At 58.6% G+C, this 18,233-nt stretch overlaps 1 protein-coding gene across 3 annotated transcripts; it reads left to right on the forward strand.

Moving 5' to 3' along the window:
• Window positions 1–27: 27 nt before the first annotated feature.
• Window positions 28–17,888, forward strand: U2AF2 (U2 small nuclear RNA auxiliary factor 2). 3 transcript variants are annotated; one of them, XM_034986316.1, is made up of 13 exons: window positions 28–337; window positions 650–1,445; window positions 4,766–4,901; window positions 5,639–5,683; window positions 5,983–6,086; window positions 6,418–6,569; window positions 7,870–7,986; window positions 8,130–8,268; window positions 13,083–13,162; window positions 13,245–13,367; window positions 13,650–13,748; window positions 13,962–14,210; window positions 17,145–17,389. In XM_034986316.1, the coding sequence occupies exons 2-13, from the start codon at window positions 1,397–1,399 to the stop codon at window positions 17,277–17,279; spliced, it is 1,428 nt and encodes a 475-aa protein (XP_034842207.1). In that variant the 5' UTR covers window positions 28–337; window positions 650–1,396; the 3' UTR covers window positions 17,280–17,389. The 3 variants fall into 3 exon arrangements, with proteins under 3 accessions (XP_034842207.1, XP_034842208.1, XP_034842209.1); XM_034986317.1 differs by lacking the exon at window positions 28–337 and having other exon boundaries at window positions 414–1,445; window positions 17,145–17,888; XM_034986318.1 differs by lacking the exon at window positions 28–337 and having other exon boundaries at window positions 414–1,445; window positions 13,650–13,736.
• Window positions 17,889–18,233: the final 345 nt, after the last annotated feature.

Consider the following 18,233-nt stretch of genomic DNA (forward strand, 5'->3'; position numbering starts at 1 on the left):
GGGCTAGCTCGACTAGAGGCGGGGCGGCAGGAGACGGGACTCGAGGACCGCGAGCAGAAGCGACCGCCGCGAGGGGGGCGAGACACGTCTGGCGGAGGCTTCCACGCCCGCCCGCTAGGAGGCGGTACTGCCGGGTTACGGGTCTTCCGGAAGTGCCCTCTACGTCGCCTGCTGCGCCTGCGCTGCGGGAGGGGCGCGAGCGCGCTTACGCGGTTGCTACAGCAACCAGGACACGGCGGATGTGCTTAAGGGTCTGCAATTCAGTACCTTTCCCGGAGTAAGGGAAAGTCTCGCGCACGCGTGCTGGGGCCTCTGGAACGCGCTCGCCTCCCGCACGGTGAGAAACCTCGCCTCAGACCGACCTCTACGCAGGCGCAGAAGCCGATCTAGCCCCCCCTTTCTCTTCCACTCTACGCAGGCGCACAAAGCCGCGCTGGCAACCTCCGCAGCGGCCGCGCGCACCCTTCACCCCGCTGCCTGCTTTTGTCTCGCGCAACCTTTTTGGGCCCTGCGCGAGATCGGCCCGTCTTTCCCTCCGCTCTCCCCACCCGGAGAGCCAGGTGCAGAGAGCCGGGACCCCGCCCTTTCTCTGTATCCCTTCTCCTGACCAACCTCGTCTCTGTCCTCCCTCCCTTTTCGGTTCCCGAAGCCGGAAGGAGCCGAAGCGCCGACGGAAAAAACCGAAGCTGTCCCCGTGAGTGAGGCCTTCCCGAAGCGGTGGCGGAAGGAGCCGAAGTTCTCGGGCAGGGGAGGAGCGAGTGCACTGTCCGGAAAGAGCCGAAGCTTGGCATCGGGTTTAGTCCTCTGGGTGGTTCCGAGAGCCAGCGCTGGAAACCTTCAGAAAGCGCAGAAGTCCGGGACGGTTAGGATTGTCGGAAGTAGCCGATTGCCTGGATAGGGCCGGCGGCGAAGAGCGGGCAGAATCTGCGGGAGCGGCCAGAGACTGGGGCGGTTTGAATTGTCGGAAGAAGCCGAACCCTTGGGGGGGGGCTGGGCGCAGAGGAACGCGCGGACCTACGGAAACGCCCGAACGTTGAAGAGCTAGTTTCCGAAAAGTTACGACTGCTTCGGAAGCCGGTGAAATCCTCGCTTCGGGTGTTTTCGGAAGCAGCCGAAGCCGCCGCTCCCGATTCCTTCTACGGTCGGGAAATAGCGGACGCTGTTTGGAGCCAGGCTCTGGGGGGAGGGGCGCCTCGCGGGCGGGAGGGCGGGGAGAGGGGCGGAGCCGGGGCGGGGCGGGGCGGGCGGCCGGGGCTTGATTAGGTAGGAGGCGGCGGAGCGCCGGCGGCGCCCGGAAGTAGCCGAAGCGAGCGGCGGAAGTAGCCGAAGCGGCCGGAGCGGGCGGGCGGCAAGGCGAGGCCAGAGCTGCACAGGGCCCTTACGCGGCCGCCTCAGCATGTCGGACTTCGACGAGTTCGAGCGGCAGCTCAACGAGAATAAGCAAGGTGAGGGCGCCGGGGGCGCGGGCCGGCGGGCAGGGCGGCTCCTGGCCTCTCTCCGTGTCCCCCGCCATTTTCCCCCTCTCTTCCCCCTCCTTTCAGGGCCGCGCGGCGCCCCCCCACCGCCCCGCGGCGCGCGCCTCGCTCACGTGACCACCCGGCGTGCCGCCGCGCGCGGGAGGGGAGGGGAGGGGGCGGCGGGCGCGGGTCCCGGACGCATGCGCGGCGCGCTCCGTTCTGCGCCCCACGTGGTGCGCGGCGGAGGCGGCGCGGACTCGCGGGCTGGGCGGGCGTTCCCTCGCGGACTCCGCGCCGCTTGCCCTCTTTTCCCTTTCTAACTAATTTGGAAGGAGGGTTTTGTGTACCCGATCCCCTAATGCTTCCTTTCTTTCCCACTGTCCCGGCACTTCCGCTTCCGGCCGGGCCCGCGGCCCGGGTCTCCACGCCCCCTTTGTTCCAAAATGGCGGTTGCGAGCCCCCTTCACGTGGGCGCCGGTCTGGGGGGGCCCCCGGCCCGGGGCGGCGAGCGAGCCGCGGTGCGCCTCGTGGGAGAGGACGCGCGTGCGTCCTTGTGACGCGGGAGCTGGGGCAGCCGACGCCCGCAGCGTGGAGTGCTGGCTGCTCGTCGGGTCCCGGCGTCGGGGCGCGTAGACGCGGCCTCGGCGCTGCGCGGGCAGGAGGCGGCCGAGGCTCGGGGCGGGCGGAGGCCCGTGCCCCCAGGCTGGGCCCGAGGGGCGGGGGGCTGCGGCGATCCGTGTGAGACGGACGGAGAGCGGCCGGCGGGGGCGAGGCCCTCCTCCTGAGCGCCCGTGCGGCCGGGCGGGCCTGGCGTCCAGCAGCGGCGCTGTTGCGTTTGTAGGCTTTCGGTGTCCGTGTGTCCCGCTCGCGGAGTGGCTCTTGTTGTGTCACCGCGTTTGTGGAACTGGGGAGGAGGATCGTAATGATCGAGGAAGCTGAGCGCTTGCCAAGTGCCGGGCGCTTTGCTGCGCCCTTTGCAGTTTTCTGAGGGCATCCTCGCAAGGGCCACGGGAGGCTGAATGCCTTTCTTCCTCTGCAGCGGAGGAGCCGGCTCAGAGTTTCGGCCCTTGTCTGGGTCTCAGCTGGTAAGAGGCAGAGCTGAGATCCCGTGGGGCGACACGTAGAGAACGTGCGTGGCCTGGGCCTTGGCGTACGCTGGGCGCCTCCTAAGCGATACGTGTTTTACGCTGGAATTGCCGTTAGCGTGCTGCCCGCTGCCACGTGGAGGGGCGCGTCTTGGTTCAGCTGGCATTCTTGCACGTTCTCACGCGCCTGGGGTGCGTGGGGCCTCTGCTTCAGGGGAGCTTTGGCTGTGTCGGCGTGGTTGCACACCGTTAGCGAAACCCAGCCTGAGTCCGCGGGGCCAGGCTGCCAGCTGGGGCCGACTGGGCTCCCCCTCCGGGCGCTTGCAGATGAGTCGTCTGGCTTCTCCCTGGCGCTGGGAGGCCCGGCGCTCAGCCCTGGCCTGAGCTGCTGGGTTGCTGGAGCTGTCCCACAGTGTGGCCGCAGCGTTTTGAGCGACCCAAGTTCGCTTTCTGCTTTTGCCTGGGGTCTGTGTGTGTCGGGAGGCGGGGAGCTCTGCCACGTGTTGGCTGCCTGTGTTCTCTCTGGGGGCCGGCCTCTGAGCTTCAGCCCGTGGCTGGGGCACGTGTGTCCCCAGAGAACTAACTTTCTTGTCTGGTGGCAGGTGCCCAGCAGGCAGCACTGCTTCCTCTCTGTTGGTCCCTCTGCCCGCTTGTCTGTTTCAGAGCCTGAGCCTCAGGGACGGTTCCTGGGGCTCCCAGCCAGGGGCCCAGAGGCCCAGAGCCCCAGGCCACAGCTGCTCTGTGTCCAGTGCCATGCTTGTCTGCTTGTCACGTTGTCTCGAGTCCCTGACTTAAATTCTGTTTTCTGGGTTGGTAGAGACAGTGATGTTGTTAACTGGTGGTCCTAGGCAGACCCTTGAGTGTTCTGCCTGTCCTAAGTTACGGAGTGTGCTCAGGTGCCTACCTGTCCTTGCTGACATTACAGGGTTCATCTTCAGGCTTCACTGGATTTTTGTTTTTGCCGTGGGCAAGTTACGTGACCTCCTGTGCCTTAGTTTCCCTCTCTGTTGTTGGAGTGGGTAGAAATGTTTCTTTCTGCGCAGTGAGGACTGAGGGCAAGTGGGGCTACTGAGTACAGATGGGTTTGAGGAGCATTCTCGTGTCTTCTCTGTTTTTTCCCTTTCTGAGGTGCGTGTTTTTCTGTTTTAGGGGTTCTGGAATTGAGATTTATTTATGGGAAGTTCATGGTTAAAGTCTCAGAAAACGTGAGATAAAGCAGAACCCATGAGGCTAAAGTCCACTTTAACGCCCTGTCTTTATTGCCTCTTCCTGCTTCTGTCCATAGACATGGGGTAGCGGAGGAGTCGGGGGTGTTTTGAACTAAAGACTGAGGAAATGCACTGTGACATGGTGCTGGTGGTTTGGTCTGCACTTCCTTCCCAGGGCGAGAGGTCTGTTGAGCAGAGGTTTCTGTGGTTTTACGGGCAAGGCTGTGCTCCGTTCCTCGTCGCCACCCCCAAGGCCATAGAGGGGGTTGAGGGAGCCAACTGGGGGCTGGACCCCAGTCACTAGCTTTGAGGGAGTGTGGGCAGGATGGGGTGGTCTGGGCTGCCAGCCTGCGAGGGGTAGTGGGCAGGGCACGCTCCTCCCCTACCTCCTGAGGCAGGGCCAGGTGTCTCCCTGTCTTAGCCCACATTCAGAAAGGGGCACCTCCCTAGAGGAGGACATCTTGCATTCTTCACCTGGTTGGGCAGGGACTGTCGGGTGTCCTGGCTTCCTGAGGATATCAGATCCTGCCTGGCACCTGACCCTGGGGCCTGATGGTGGGGCTGTGGGTACCAGCTGGTTGAGGAGGTCTTTCCTGAGGGGTCGCCAGTTTCCTTCATTCAGGAAAACATCATTGGGTCTCTTGATTCCCCAGCCTCTAGCCCTGCCCCTCTCAGGGACGACCCTGGGGTCAGGCCCCTCAGCCCTCGAGGGGGACCAGGAGCCAGCCTCCTCTGTCTTCTCTGGCTCCCCAGCTCCTCCTGAGCATCCTCAGGTATCTTACACCCCGGGGGCATTTCCAGGTCCTGTCCCCTCAGGTAACCGGCTCCCGTCCCCTTGGTCCCCCAGGGTCCCTGGACTCGCCTGTGGACCCAGGAAGCCTGTTATCTCCCCTCCTCCATTGAGTCCCTTCCCCTTGGGGGTGGCCTCCCTGGGGCTCGGGGCATAGCTACCAGAGTGGGTGGGCTGGGCCGTGTCCTCCCTCAGCTCATTCTCCTTCCCCTCGCCCTGGCTCAGAGCGAGACAAGGAGAACCGGCACCGGAAGCGCAGCCACAGCCGCTCTCGAAGCCGGGACCGCAAGCGCCGGAGCCGGAGTCGGGACCGGCGCAACCGGGACCAGCGGAGCGCCTCCCGGGACAGGCGACGACGAAGGTACCAGGGCTTGGGGACTCCTGGCTGGGCACAGGTGGGAACCGGGTATCGGTGCGCCCAGATCTTGTGTGCTTCTCTCTGTGTATCTGGGGGGCGGGGGGTCTGCTCTTTGTCTGTCTTGAGTTAAGTTTTGTTTGTTTGTTTGTTTGTTTGTTTGTTTACCCTGTTCCTGGAGTTTTCTTCAGTTTCTGGTGGGTTGGTGGGGGCAGTAGGTTGTTTATCTTGGAGTTGAGTCTGGAGTCAGGGCACTCGACTCTCTTTCTTCTTTCGTGAGGCCCATCCTAGTCCCTGTTTCTTAGGGCTGGTTTCTTTTTTTCCCCATTGTCTGTGGTTCTCTATGGGATTGTCTTTTGGGGCCTGTGCTTTGTTTCCTGGGAAGAGGGGGTTTTTGAAGTGGGGCAGCATCTCCTATTCGTGACTGCTTTCTGCTTTTCTAATGCTTCTTCTTTCTGTAGACTGCTCTCTCTGTTTTCTGTCCCCTTAGGTGAGGAAGGGTGGGGTAGGTTGAAGTTCTTCTGCCTCCTTCTATCTCAGTTTCTCCAAGTAGAAAGTGGTCTGTGTGGCCTTTTCTGCCTTCCTCAGTTCCTCTTTCCTGGGTGGGGGGTTTGGGGGGAATGGCAGGGCCGAGGGGGCCTGCCCCCAGCCCTGGGGCTCTGTGCCCTTGGGGAGGTGTGGCGTGTGGGGAAGACAAGGGTCCCCAGTCACCCTTCCCCATACCTTTCCCTCCCACCCCCCAGCAAACCTTTGACCAGAGGCGCTAAAGAGGAGCACGGTGGATTGATGTGAGCTTCTCTTCCTGCCCCTTCCACCCTGATGTCCACTCCCTGTGCCCCCCCACCCCACCCCCGTGCGCCCTGCCCTGTCCTCGTCCAGCCCTAGCCCAAGCACTGGGGAAGAGAGTCCACTTGCCTTGAGACCAGCACCCTCCCCCAGGCCTGGGTGCGACCCTGACCCAGATCCTCTCCCTCCTGGAGAGCGCTGCACTCCTGGTGGGGAGCTGAGGGGAGCCTGGGGTGCTCGCAGGCCCACCTTTGGTCAGACTGAGGTTGTCCTGCCCTGCTCTCCCCTCCCCCCTTCCCAGTCGTTCCCCCCGCCATGAGAAGAAGAAGAAGGTCCGTAAATACTGGGATGTACCACCACCTGGCTTTGAGCACATCACCCCCATGCAGTACAAGGCCATGCAAGGTAGGCTTTAGCTGCTGCTTCATTAGCTAATGAACTGAGCGTGCTGGGTGGTTGAGGGAGCAGACTGATCTGGCGGAGGGGCGGGTGGTGGTGGTGTGGGGGGGCAGGGTAAGGTTTGTGTCCTGGGCTTCCTGGTTTCTGCCTTTTCAACCACCACGGAGGAGATGCTGCAAGACTCCTTGGCGGAGTGGGGTTGAACCTCCATTGGGCTGGTCCATGGGAAGCTGCCCTCCCGTGGCACTCTGGGTGTGCAGTGGGTGATCCCTGAACCAGGTGGGGGGTGTGGAGGATTGCCCTGTTGTGGTCTAATCCTGTTGTGCTCTTCTTGAAGCTGCGGGTCAGATTCCAGCCACCGCCCTTCTCCCCACCATGACCCCTGACGGCCTGGCTGTGACCCCGACGCCGGTGCCCGTGGTCGGGAGCCAGATGACCAGACAGGCCCGGCGCCTCTACGTGGGCAACATCCCCTTTGGCATCACTGAGGTACTGCCCGCCCCCTGCCTTTTCCCTGCCCCTGCCCTCTCCCCAGTTCCCCCCACCCATTCCTCCCCTCCCTCCCTTCCCTCCCCCAACCTGCACGGGTCAGACTCTGCTCCTGCAAGGCCCCCCGGCCCCCTCCCAGACGGACCGATGGAGTTGAGCCAGCCAGGGGCCGGGCTGGGGGTGGCCCTCTCCCTCCCTCCTCTTCCCCTCTCCCGTCTCCCCTCTCCCAACCTCCTCCAACAACCCAGGGATCAAGCACACACATAACGAACCTACGAAAATCCATGAATCCGTATCGAGAGAGACAGAGAGGGAGACTCGCACGCGCGCACACGCACGTTGACACACACACACACACACACACAGACACACAAACACACAGACGCACGCTCCCCTCAGATTTCTCTGACACACCTCTGGTTCTCTGCCGCCTGTTCCCCATCCTCTCCCCACGTCCCTCCCGTGGTCGCTGCTCTTTTGTTTTTGATGGCCCTGACCTCCCCAACCTTCCCCACCGCTCCTCTCCCCTCCCCTCTCCCCAACCCCTTCCCGTGGCACCCCGAGAATCCCGAGATCAAAGAGTTGTTTCCATTTCTCTTTAAAGTGAAATATTGTGGGGCTGAGATCCCTCGTAGCAACAAAAAGTTTGCTACCGTCGTCGAAGGCAAGTAAGGTCCATTCTGACTTTCTCAACCTGCACTTTGCTACGTTTGATAAAGCAGCCCCCGGACTCCAGGGCCAGATCCCGCCACATCACTCTTTTCTCCTCCCCTCCCGCCCACCCTCCCTCACCCCACCCTCCTTCCCTCCACCCTCCCTGTACCTTTGCTCCTTTTTCTCTCTCACTTGGTGCTCTCTATTCCTGCCTGCTTTTTCTTTGCTGCTTTTCTATCACTTTCCTCTTGTTGCCATTGGATGCTTTTTTTTCACGTTCCATCTCCTTGTTTTCTGTTTGATGCTCTTTCTTGTTTTCCCGTTGTCACTGTTTCCATGCATTTTTCTTGGATGATGTCTCTTCTCTGGTTGGGGTCCCCGTGGCCCTCCCCACACTCTTGGTCTCTGGCTGTCTCTCGCTACTGCCTTCTTCCCTCCCTGTTTGCTCTCCTCTTTTCTTGCCTTTGTTCCTACTATTGATCTCTGTGCCCCCGTCCCTATTCCACTGTTCCCTCCCTTCTTCCACCCTTCCCTACCCCCTCCCTTCCCCTTACCCCCAAACCCCTCTGTGTCTCCCTCTCTCACCCTCCCCTCCTCTCTCCACCTCCCTTCCCCCGCCCCTCCCTGTCTCCTATTCCCTCTGCAGGAGGCCATGATGGACTTCTTCAACGCCCAGATGCGCCTTGGGGGGCTGACCCAGGCCCCTGGCAACCCTGTCTTGGCTGTGCAGATTAACCAAGACAAGAACTTTGCCTTCTTGGAGGTGAGCCGGGTGCATGGTGGGGTCAGGAAATTGTGCATTCCTCCTGGCGGCAGCACCTCTGCAGCAGCCCTTGTTTGCCTAGGGCCCTTCTGCAGGCCGTTGTCTGCTGGCTCCCTGACCCTCGCCACCCCCTTCTCTTTCAGTTCCGCTCAGTGGATGAGACCACCCAGGCCATGGCCTTCGATGGCATCATCTTCCAGGGCCAGTCGCTGAAGATCCGCAGGCCTCACGACTACCAGCCTCTGCCTGGCATGTCAGAGAATCCCTCTGTCTACGTGCCTGGTGAGTGGGGGCCTAGTTCCTCCCTTCCGTCTCCGGCCTAGCTGGAGACACTTGGGAAATGGTGTGAGTGCTTCTCGTTCATTTCCCCAAACCTTTGGAGCTGGGCATTCTCCCCGCTTGAGTTTGCACTCCCTCAACTGTGGGATGTGTTGAGGGAGGTGAAGGGCTTGCGGCCTGGCTGTCATTCTCGTTCTGGGACCTTGGTGGTCAGTGTGAGCACAAGCAGGTAGGCTCCCCATGTGGGGATGGCAGCTGGATATTGCCTCATTTTTTTGGTCTTGGTGTTTCTCTTGATTAGTGTGCTTTGGACCATTCCCCACAGCTACGTTCAGTAGTATTCTGGGTCAGCGGAGAGCATAGCCGATCTGGGGTCGGTGAGCCTTTCTTGTGGAGGACCAGGTAGTAAATATCTTTGGGTTTGTGGGCCGTACCGTCTGGGTCACAGTTCTGTTGTGACATGGCAGCCTGCATACAGCCTTGTGATACCTAAGTGAATGGGCACGGCCTTGCCGTTTACGGATGTTGGCTTTCCTGTTTCGTGTACTACCCCCATGTTGTGCAATAACCTCTGAAAACCCTTGCGGGCTTTACGGAAACAGACAGCAGGCCTCAGTCGACCTGCAGGCTGGTTGCCGTGTCCTGTGGTGAGTGTAAGTGAGGATTTGCGTCTCTGTGAGGCCCCGTTGCGGTGCAGGGAGCAAAGTGGGCTTGGAGGAGCTAATGCTGTGGTGGAGCTGGGGGTCCTGGGTCTCAGGTCCTGGAATTCTTCTAGGAAAGGTGGATGAGCCCTGGTGCTCTGGGCATGGAGGGAGAAAGTGGTAGAAGGTGGGATTCCTTCTACTTGTACTGAGAAGTAGAAGGCTGAGTGAGGTTTTGTCCTGAGGATACTTTTAGAAACCAAGTCCACTCTTGGCAAAGCAGGGGACTTGGAGTCCCAGAGAGAGTGGTACCTCAGGACTGGGGGCTGGTTCCCTGGCTTGTCCAGTGTTTTCCACCGTAATAATTGGGTAGGTTCGGTGGATCTCTTGAATTCTTTCAATGCCTGAGGTGTTCTATGTACTGACCTGCTCTAAGCACAAGGCCTGATGACTTTCTATGTGGGCACGCATCTGTGGGACCAAGTCCCAGGTGAAGCCATGGAACTTTGTTCTGTGCAAAGCAAACCTTTTAAAGATTTTACTTATTTATTTTTTTAAAGTATTTATTTACATGACAGACACGGTGAGAGAGGGAACAGAAACGGGGGGAGTGGGAGAGGGAGAAGCAGGCTCCCCGCTGAGCAGGGATCCCAATGTGGGGCTCGATCCCAGGACCTTGGGATCATGACCTGAGCCGAAGGCAGACGCTTAACACCTGAGCCACCCAGGCGCCCCAGGATTTTATTTATTTTAGAGTGCGTGAGAAGGGGGGTTGAGGGGGTAGAAAGCCTGGAGCAGTCTGATGCTGGCTCAGTCCCACGACCGCAAGATCATGACCTGAGCCAAAACCAAGAGTCGGGCACCTAACTGACTAGGCCACCCAGGCACCCCTTTGTTAAGTAAATTTAGTGTGTTTTAAGTCATTTTTAATAATGTAAGGAGCCTACCTACTTGCTGAAGCTTACTTTGTCAGGCAGTGTCCCAAGTGGATTCTGTGTATCATGTTAATTTTTATGACAGCCTGGAGTGCAAGGTCAGCGAGGGACAGCTACGGGGCCAAACGTGGCTTACTGCCTTTTTTTTTTTTCCCTAAGTAGGCTCCGCGTCCAACATGGGGCTCGAACTCATGTACTTAAGAGGCGCATGCTCTACCGACTGAGCTAGCCAGGCGCCCCCTGCCCATTTTTTAAATAAAGATTAATTAGTACAGAGTCCAGCCCACTGATTGTCTATAGTCTGTTTTGTGGAGCAGTGGCCAATTTGAGTGACGGAGACCCTGTGGGCCACAAAGAAAACATTTGCCACTCAGCCCTTTAGTGAGCAGTTTGACAACCACCATTGTGGATACTGGGATCCCATTTCACTCAGGAGGAAAGCAAGGCAAGGGCACGATTAGTGGTCTCCCTGGGAACGGAGATCTCATAGATCCAGGGACAGCTGCTTTGGAGTCTTCCTGGAGTCATGGGCCCCTTTCTAGAGGTGGCTGTTGGTGTGATGAAGCCGCTGAAAAATCACTTACGCTCCTCTCACTTTGGGATTTGCCCACCCAGAGAGGGCTGAGGGTCTGCAATACCAGTGCCTGGGTGGGCATGCTCCGTTCTGGGAGTGTGGCGGGAAGCGGCAGGAAGTGGGATTCTGCCTGCAGGTTAAGCATCCTCCGGTTGGCTTTTCTCCAATTCCAGAGTAAAACTTAGGTTTTGATCTTCATTTTCCATTAAAAAAAAAAAAAGTTACATAAGGAGGTTAAAAGGGGGAAAAGCATGGGATAAAATTCAGACATTTTTGGTTGGACAAGGAACAATTCAGGAACCTGGAAGACGACTTCCTGACCTTGATGGAAGCGTGTTGACCTAAAACTAAACAGGCATCACCTGGAGTTGTGAAAACTTAAATTCATTCCCACTGAAGTCAGGCCTAGCTATTTAGGACTGATGGTGGGATCCTGGCCCTCCTTTTAAGACAAGAGGGAAAGGGGAGCAGGGGAAGAATAAGGAGAGCTAGAGCTGTTTTGGAGGCAGGAAAGCAGAATAGCCATTCAGTGTGTGAATTCAGCTAGCCCTGAGCACCCGCCCACTGCCATGCTAGGCTCCCTGCTCAGTGCAGGGCCGAGTCCCAGTAATCTTCCTCAGCAGGCGCCTGCCAGTGGGGCCTCACCCCCATGCACCCACTCCCTCAGCAGAGTTCTCGGCCAGGCCCAGTGGTGAGTGCACGGTAGGAGGAAGGGGTATTCCAGGTACAAGAAAAGATTGCTCAGCTGTTGGGGGTCCAGCATGGCCTTCAGAGATGAGGTGAGGCCTTGGAATTGAGGATGAGGGGTATGTGCCAGGTGTCCCTTCTGAGACTGTGGATGCATGGTCAGGGAGGAGCCTGCCCGTTGTGTTGGGAGAGGAGGTTGCCCAGGGGCTTGATGTTTGGGCACTGGGACTGATTTGTATCACCCCTTTCTGTTTGTGTGACCTCGTGTGGGTTGTCCCCTGCTTCAGAACCATCGTGCACCCAGGGTCTGCAGTCACTGTGGCTCTGACTTCTCCCTGGTCCTGGCCTGGCTTCAGGCCCCATTTTAGGTGCATACTCCTTGTGGGTTGTTTTCATTCTCTGTTGTGTGACTGTTCTTGTTTCATAGATGAGAACACTGAGGCCCAGGGGAGCCTTACTTGGTGCTGCACCCCAGATTTGAACCCAGGGATCCCGACCCTGGTGCCCTCAGCACTATGTACTTCCCTGGGGTGCACGGCACAGCAGGTCTCAGCCTTGGCCCGCTGGCTGAGGTTCATCTGGGTCTGCTACTCCCCTACTGGGGTGACAAACCTCTGCCCTTGTCCTCGTCTGCCATCGGTCAGAGCGATGGTGCCTTAGCTTGCCGAGAACCACCTGTGGTCACAGGTGATAGGGACCCTAGAGATCTCTCTTTCTGCCTGTATGAATCCAGGGTAGAACTTCTTTTTCTGCGTTAGTTTATCTTATCTTACTATGGATAGGGCTTTGGAGAGCACTGAGGCAGTAGATTTAAGTTTACCTGCAGTGCCTGGCCTGTGCCTCTGCTTATCCTACTTTGGACATGTTGGATCTCTGTGCACACTCCCATGGCCCCACCCTGATGGGGCTCAGCCCTGGTTGTTGAAGTAGCTGGAGTGGTGGTAGTAGAGGGTGCACCCTTTTTTGGGTCCAGTGACTCCGTGTCTGATGCTTTTCCCCATTTTGTATCTCACCTGCCCTTCCTAGGTCAGGAGGAGGTGGGGAGGGGCCACTTGGTGTGGACTGCAGAGGCGGGCCAGGCCATGCTGCCACTGGTAGTGGGCTCCGACCTTGGAAAGTCTGGAACTGGTCAGGCTGGGTGGGTGGTGTTTCTCTTAACATTGAGCCCCAACAGCGAGCTGGGGCTCTGGGTGGCTCACAGCTCACAGGAAGCCTCCAGGAATTGAATGGCGCACTTTTGAAGTGAGTGGGACCAACGGGCTGAGCCCCCTGGCAGGCACTTATCTCTGAATCCAGAGTTGAGTGGAGACAGCACCATGGGGGTGGGGTGGACACGTAGTGGTCATTAAACCCGCTCAGCGGACAGGAGTCCCCTGTGACATCCCTGCTGGCCTCTGTGGTCAGGGTGCTGAGCGAACTGGGCCCGTCGCTGCCCTCACGGACCGGGAGCAGCAGGCCTCTCCCGATTTCACACACAACAGAACAGAGAGGGCGTTGCTGAGCTTTTGTGGTTGGAAAAAATACAGGACCACAGAGAAAAGGGCCAGGAGTCTCAACAGGATACCTGATGTAAATATCAGGTGGTAGGCAAGGGCTTGGAGTTGTGGTCTGACGGGGGGAAGGGGAGGTGTGTCATCCTGATACCTCACTACTCGTAGGGCGAGAGCCAACATGACCTGCCGTGATGGGCAGGTTTGGGTGTGAGCTTGTGTCTTTGTGGCCCCCGAGCGGGGGACCTTTGCCGCCGTGCAACGCTGCTGTCAACGGCCTGTTCCGAGGAAAGCTGCTGGAGTCTCAGGCGGGTTCGGGAGACCGTGGTTGCTGGGCCTCCGTGGCTAGAGTGGGTGGGTGGATGGCGGATCGCCACCCTGTTGTTGTCCTGGCAGACATAACGGGCCTGTCCCTGTGCCCTCACCCCAGGGCTCTGGGTAAAGACCTTGTGCTGGAAACCAAAGCCTGTGTACTCCCCTTTTTCCCCAGGAGTTGTGTCCACCGTAGTCCCGGACTCTGCCCACAAGCTGTTCATCGGGGGCTTACCCAATTACCTGAATGATGACCAGGTAGACCCCTTGCCTCCTCCTGGCTTCTCCCCTCCCAGTCTTTGCCCAAACCAGCCCTGACGGAGTTGCGGCCCCGCCGCAGGTAAAAGAGCTGCTGACATCGTTCGGGCCTCTCAAGGCCTTCAACCTGGTCAAGGACAGTGCCACAGGGCTCTCCAAGGGCTACGCCTTCTGTGAGTACGTGGACATCAACGTCACAGATCAGGTGAGCCCCGGGTCCCTGGTGCTGCTGCATCCTCCCTTGCCTCTCACCCTGCTGAGTCCACACTGAAGTCTTCCCCCGCCTCGGGAGGGGGGGAGGAGGCCAGCCTGTAGGAGGGCCCTGTGTGGGGGACTTGGCCCCTTTCCCTCGGTTCCAGCTCTTTCCAAGCTCTCCCCACCAATGCCCGGCTCTGGGGTATTGGGGCTTGGGGGGAGGTATCAGTCTCCTGGCTCCTGACCCGCACCTCTTCGCTGCGCCCCCCCCCCCCCAATCCTCCATACACAGGCCATCGCGGGGCTGAATGGGATGCAGCTGGGGGATAAAAAACTGCTCGTCCAGAGGGCAAGTGTGGGAGCCAAGAATGCCACGCTGGTGAGCCCCCCGGCACGTCATCTTCCATTGGCTAGAGGGACACGGGGTGGGTGGGGCTGGGTGGGAATGGGAGTAGGTCTCTGAAGCTCTGGCCCTGGCTTTCCTGGGCTGCGCTGAAGAGTGGACACCTGGGCCTTCAGGGGCAGGGTGTGTTTTTTTACTGGGTAGGCCTCTGGGGGTGCTGTGTGGCCCTAGCTGTGACGGCCCCCCCTTTTTTCCCCACAGAGCACCATCAACCAGACCCCCGTGACCCTGCAAGTGCCGGGCCTCATGAGCTCCCAGGTGCAGATGGGTGGCCACCCGACTGAGGTCCTGTGCCTCATGAACATGGTGCTGCCCGAGGAGCTACTGGACGATGAGGAGTACGAGGAGATTGTGGAGGATGTGCGGGATGAGTGCAGCAAGTATGGGCTTGTCAAGTCCATCGAGATCCCCCGGCCTGTGGACGGCGTTGAGGTGCCCGGCTGCGGAAAGGTGTGCGTGTGTGCATGCGCCCCTCCCCCCAATACATGCGTGTGCACCACTGCTGTGATCCAGATGGGTTGGGAGGCCCCCCGGAGCATGGCCCTGCAGCTGTGCTTCACAGCATGACTCTGTCATGTGACCTTACGCAAGTGGTTTGGTTTTGTCTGTGCAGTGGGGAGAAAAGTGCTAAAAACAATCACAACAGCAGCAAACCCACTTGTATCTCTTGCCTGCCAGGTACTCACTAAGCTTACCTGTGCGACCCCAAACTCTACGGTAGCTCTCTGGGCCCTTCCTCAGAGGATTCGGGCCACATGGTCAGATGTCCAGTTCTTGTGCTCCTGATTTCCCAGCCCACTGAGTCATGTCACTTCTGGCACTGTGCCAGGTGTCAGCACTCCGAACCCTCCTTGGGGCACAGGGAAGGGGGGTGACTTAGGTTCATCTAACCACTCACCTAGTGATTCAGGCCTTCAAGCAGGGCAAGTCCTGGGGCCAGCCTTGTCAAAGACAACATGTGTCCTACCTGAGGTAGCAGCTGGGAAGGGAGTAGAATAGCTCTGGATGCTTTTCTTAGGAGGGTCAAGAGGTGGCATTAAGTAGGCCCAAGTGACACCAGGTTATCCCAGCAGGCAGGTAGGGTCCTGAGCAGGGAGCCCAGTGAGCGTAGATCCCTCTGGTGTTAGGAGCCTGGTGTGTTTGGGGACAGTGACAAAGCTCGTGTAGCCTAAGCAGAGAGCAGTGGGAGATGAGGTCTGAGGTTGGGAGCTGGGGCCCAGTACGGCAGACCTTGCTGGCCTCTGGGTCTTAGAAGAATGTTGGGTGTTCCCTGGAGTGAGAAGGAAGCCTTTGAAAGGTCTGGAATGTGGTCTGTTACCTGGCACATAGAGTTCCTCCTAATCAGGTAAGCTTGGTCGGGGGTTGTGGAGCAGGTAGTTATTACTCCAGCCCTGCAGAGCTGGGTTCTGCAGGCTGGGAATATGGAGCTGGCAGAAGTGATGGTGGTACTCTCTCTGGAGCTTTGAGAACTAACAGCTTGTGGTCAGCTGGTTGGAAGATGGTGACCTGATTGAAAGTAGCGGCAGGAGGATGGAGCGAAGTCCGTGGATTTGAGAGACACATGACCTGTAAACACCCAGATCCTGGTGGTTGGTTGGGGTGTGCTGGAGGGGGAAGAGGAGTCAGGTAAGCTGCTCAGACTCCTGGCTTTGGTGACTGGGTAGAGATGACAGGTGAGAAGCAAGGGAGAGGAGCAGGTTTCGGGGTGGGGGTTGGTGTTGGGGAACAGTGTTGGCAGGCAGTTTGAGGTCCTGAGACACCTCAGCAGAGCTGTGTTCCAGGCATGAGGTCTGATAGAAACTTAGGCGTCATGAACATACTGATCCCCGTTTTGGTGTCAGCTGGATGAGCTTGCCCAGGGAGCAGTGGAATGAGTGTCAGGGGCCAAGGGACAGGGCTGGGGGTGGTGGTGGGGGGGATGGGCAGCATTTCCTTCCTCCCTACCCCCTCTTCTCCTGCCCAGTCCTCACTGGTGTGGGGTGGTGGAAGCACCCGCTCCTGGCATGTCCGTCGCACTCAGTGCCGTCATGGGTGTTGGGTGTTGGGTGTTGGGACGGAGCCTGGCTCCTGAGGGGCCGAGTCAGTATTTGTGGGAAGAATGGGAAGACCTGCCTGGTGTCTGGGATCATCTTAGTTTTTAAACTTGGTCATTCTTTTCAAACATACATCAAAGTACAAGTATTGTGACATCCTACAGTAGGTCACTTCCGTTCTGTTGTGGAATATATGTATTCTAGTGCCTGTCACCCAGCTTCAAATTATCCATAGTTTGTCATTCTTAATTTCTGTATTGAGCTTCCCAATTTTTTCCTGAAATAATTTAAAGCATATTTCCTGTACTTTATCTGCAATAAGTATATTTCTCTAATAACTGAGCTACAAATATTTGGTGCCTGGTAGGTAAGTCTTGCCTTGAGGTCTGTGCTGTGCACTTCTGGATGTGTAACCCCATTCCCGGCCTCCACCCAGTAGATGGGGGCTCCTCCTGCACGGTAACACTACATCCCCTCCTCTGGACAGCCAAAAACATCTCCAGACATGGCAAAATGTTGCTTGGGGACACATTGGTGCTGGTTGAGAACTACTGCTCTAAACTTTTAACAGATAACTTCTAAACAATCGTAATGAAACTACAGTACCATTATTACATTAACAAAATTACCCTTAGGATTAACTTAAATTTGTGTTCAGATTTCCCTGTCCCACATGTCTTTTTATACTTGGTTTTAAGTATCCAAAAAAGGATTCTTGCAATTTTATTTAGAACTTTCTTAGAACTTAACAGTTGCACGTACTGCTCTCTCTCTTTTTTTTTTTGCAAGCCGTTTTGTTGAAGCAACAGGGTATCTGTCTTAAAGAATTCCCATGTTGTGAATTCGGTTGGTATTATACCTCCCCCCCCCCCCCCCCCCCCCCCCCTGGTGGTTCAAACAAGAGAAACTTGTCTAGATCAGGGTTTGTTTTATTTTGTTCTGGTTTCTTTTGAGTCATTCCGGGTTTGAATCCTAATTTCTTTTATCTGTCTTCTGGGGAGAACATGGCCCTTGGGGAATGCCCTGCAGGGTGTGTGGTACAGGGGAGAGCACTGAACACAGATGCTTCTCTTTCCTTGGGGAGCTTGCTGCTGTCCCTTGTGGCTCTTGGCTCCACTCTCTCTCCCGTGCCTCCACGTGGCTCTGCTCTGTGCACTCTTGTTCTTTGATCCTGGGGTGCTGGAGGACCTTTGGGTAAACGCTCCCGACCTGCAGCAAGGCCCTCTCCCTCCCTCCTCCTCCTGCAGATTTCTGGGTCTTGGGCAGATGCCGGCTGGTGGCTGTGGCGGAGCCAGTTTATCCTCTGAGGCTGAGGCCACCTTGCCTTCACAACCTGTCTCTTATCCTGCAGATCTTCGTGGAGTTCACCTCTGTGTTTGACTGCCAGAAAGCCATGCAGGGCCTGACGGGTCGCAAGTTCGCCAACAGAGTGGTTGTCACAAAATACTGTGACCCCGACTCTTACCACCGCCGGGACTTCTGGTAGAGGTGGAGGGGGAGGGTGGGGGCAGGGCTGGCTGGGGGCTTCTCCCCCTCCCGCCCCCCCCTTTTCCCCCTCTGAAGAAGATGGGCAGAGGAGTGACAGCCGAATGACAGCCGGCAGCAACTGGAATGGCAGCAGTTGGGGTGGGGTGGGGGTTGGGGTGGGGAGGGCAATGGGGAAGTGCGCGCACAGGCCCACACAGACACATGCACCCACAGACGCGGAGGGAAGGGGTCGGGGTGGGGAGGGGGCGCACAGCAGGGCGGGTCGGACCCCCCGGCCCCGCCCCAGGACCGCCTCGCCTCTCCTCCCGTCTACCCTCCCCCTCCCTCCCCCCCGTAGAAACCTAGTGTGTTTATATTTTATGGCCAAACTCTTTTGAATTTCGTTGTCCGCCCCGGTGCCCGCCGCCTCCCTTTCCAGGACCACAGCTCCCGTCCTCCTGGCCTCTGGTCCTCCCCCCGGTGCCCTCCCCGGTTTCTTACGTAGTTGACGCTCCTCTCTAGTCTCCCTGACCTGCGCCCCAGCTCCGCGGCCCCGTCCCTCTCCTCTCTGTGGCAGTTTCATATTTGCTAAGACGAATTTGCTCATTAAACATTTTGTTGTATTTTACTTTGCGGAGCTGCTCTGTGTCCGGTGTGTGTGAGCCCCGCCCCCGCCGACCTCTGGCCCGGGCGCCCTGGGCCCGCCCTCCGGGCACACCCCGCCAGCGTGGCCGTCGGCTCGGCTCGGGCGCGGGCGTGGCTGCGCGGAGGCCGCCGCGCCGGACGGGCCCGCACGGGGGGGGGGGGGGGGGGGGGGGGGGGGGGGCCCCCGGCCGGGGGGGCCCCCGGGGGGGGGGGGGGGGGGAGAGGGGACGGGCGGGGAGCCCCGGGCGCCGCTCGGGCTGGCGACCACGCGGGCTCTTCCCCGCCTCCCTCGGCCGCGCTTGCCGGCCCGCCCGCCCGTCGGGACCCC

This window comes from Mirounga leonina, unplaced genomic scaffold, assembly GCF_011800145.1.
Source record: "Mirounga leonina isolate KUSES-001 unplaced genomic scaffold, KU_Mleo_1.0 Mir_376, whole genome shotgun sequence".
NCBI classification, from domain to species: domain Eukaryota; kingdom Metazoa; phylum Chordata; class Mammalia; order Carnivora; family Phocidae; genus Mirounga; species Mirounga leonina.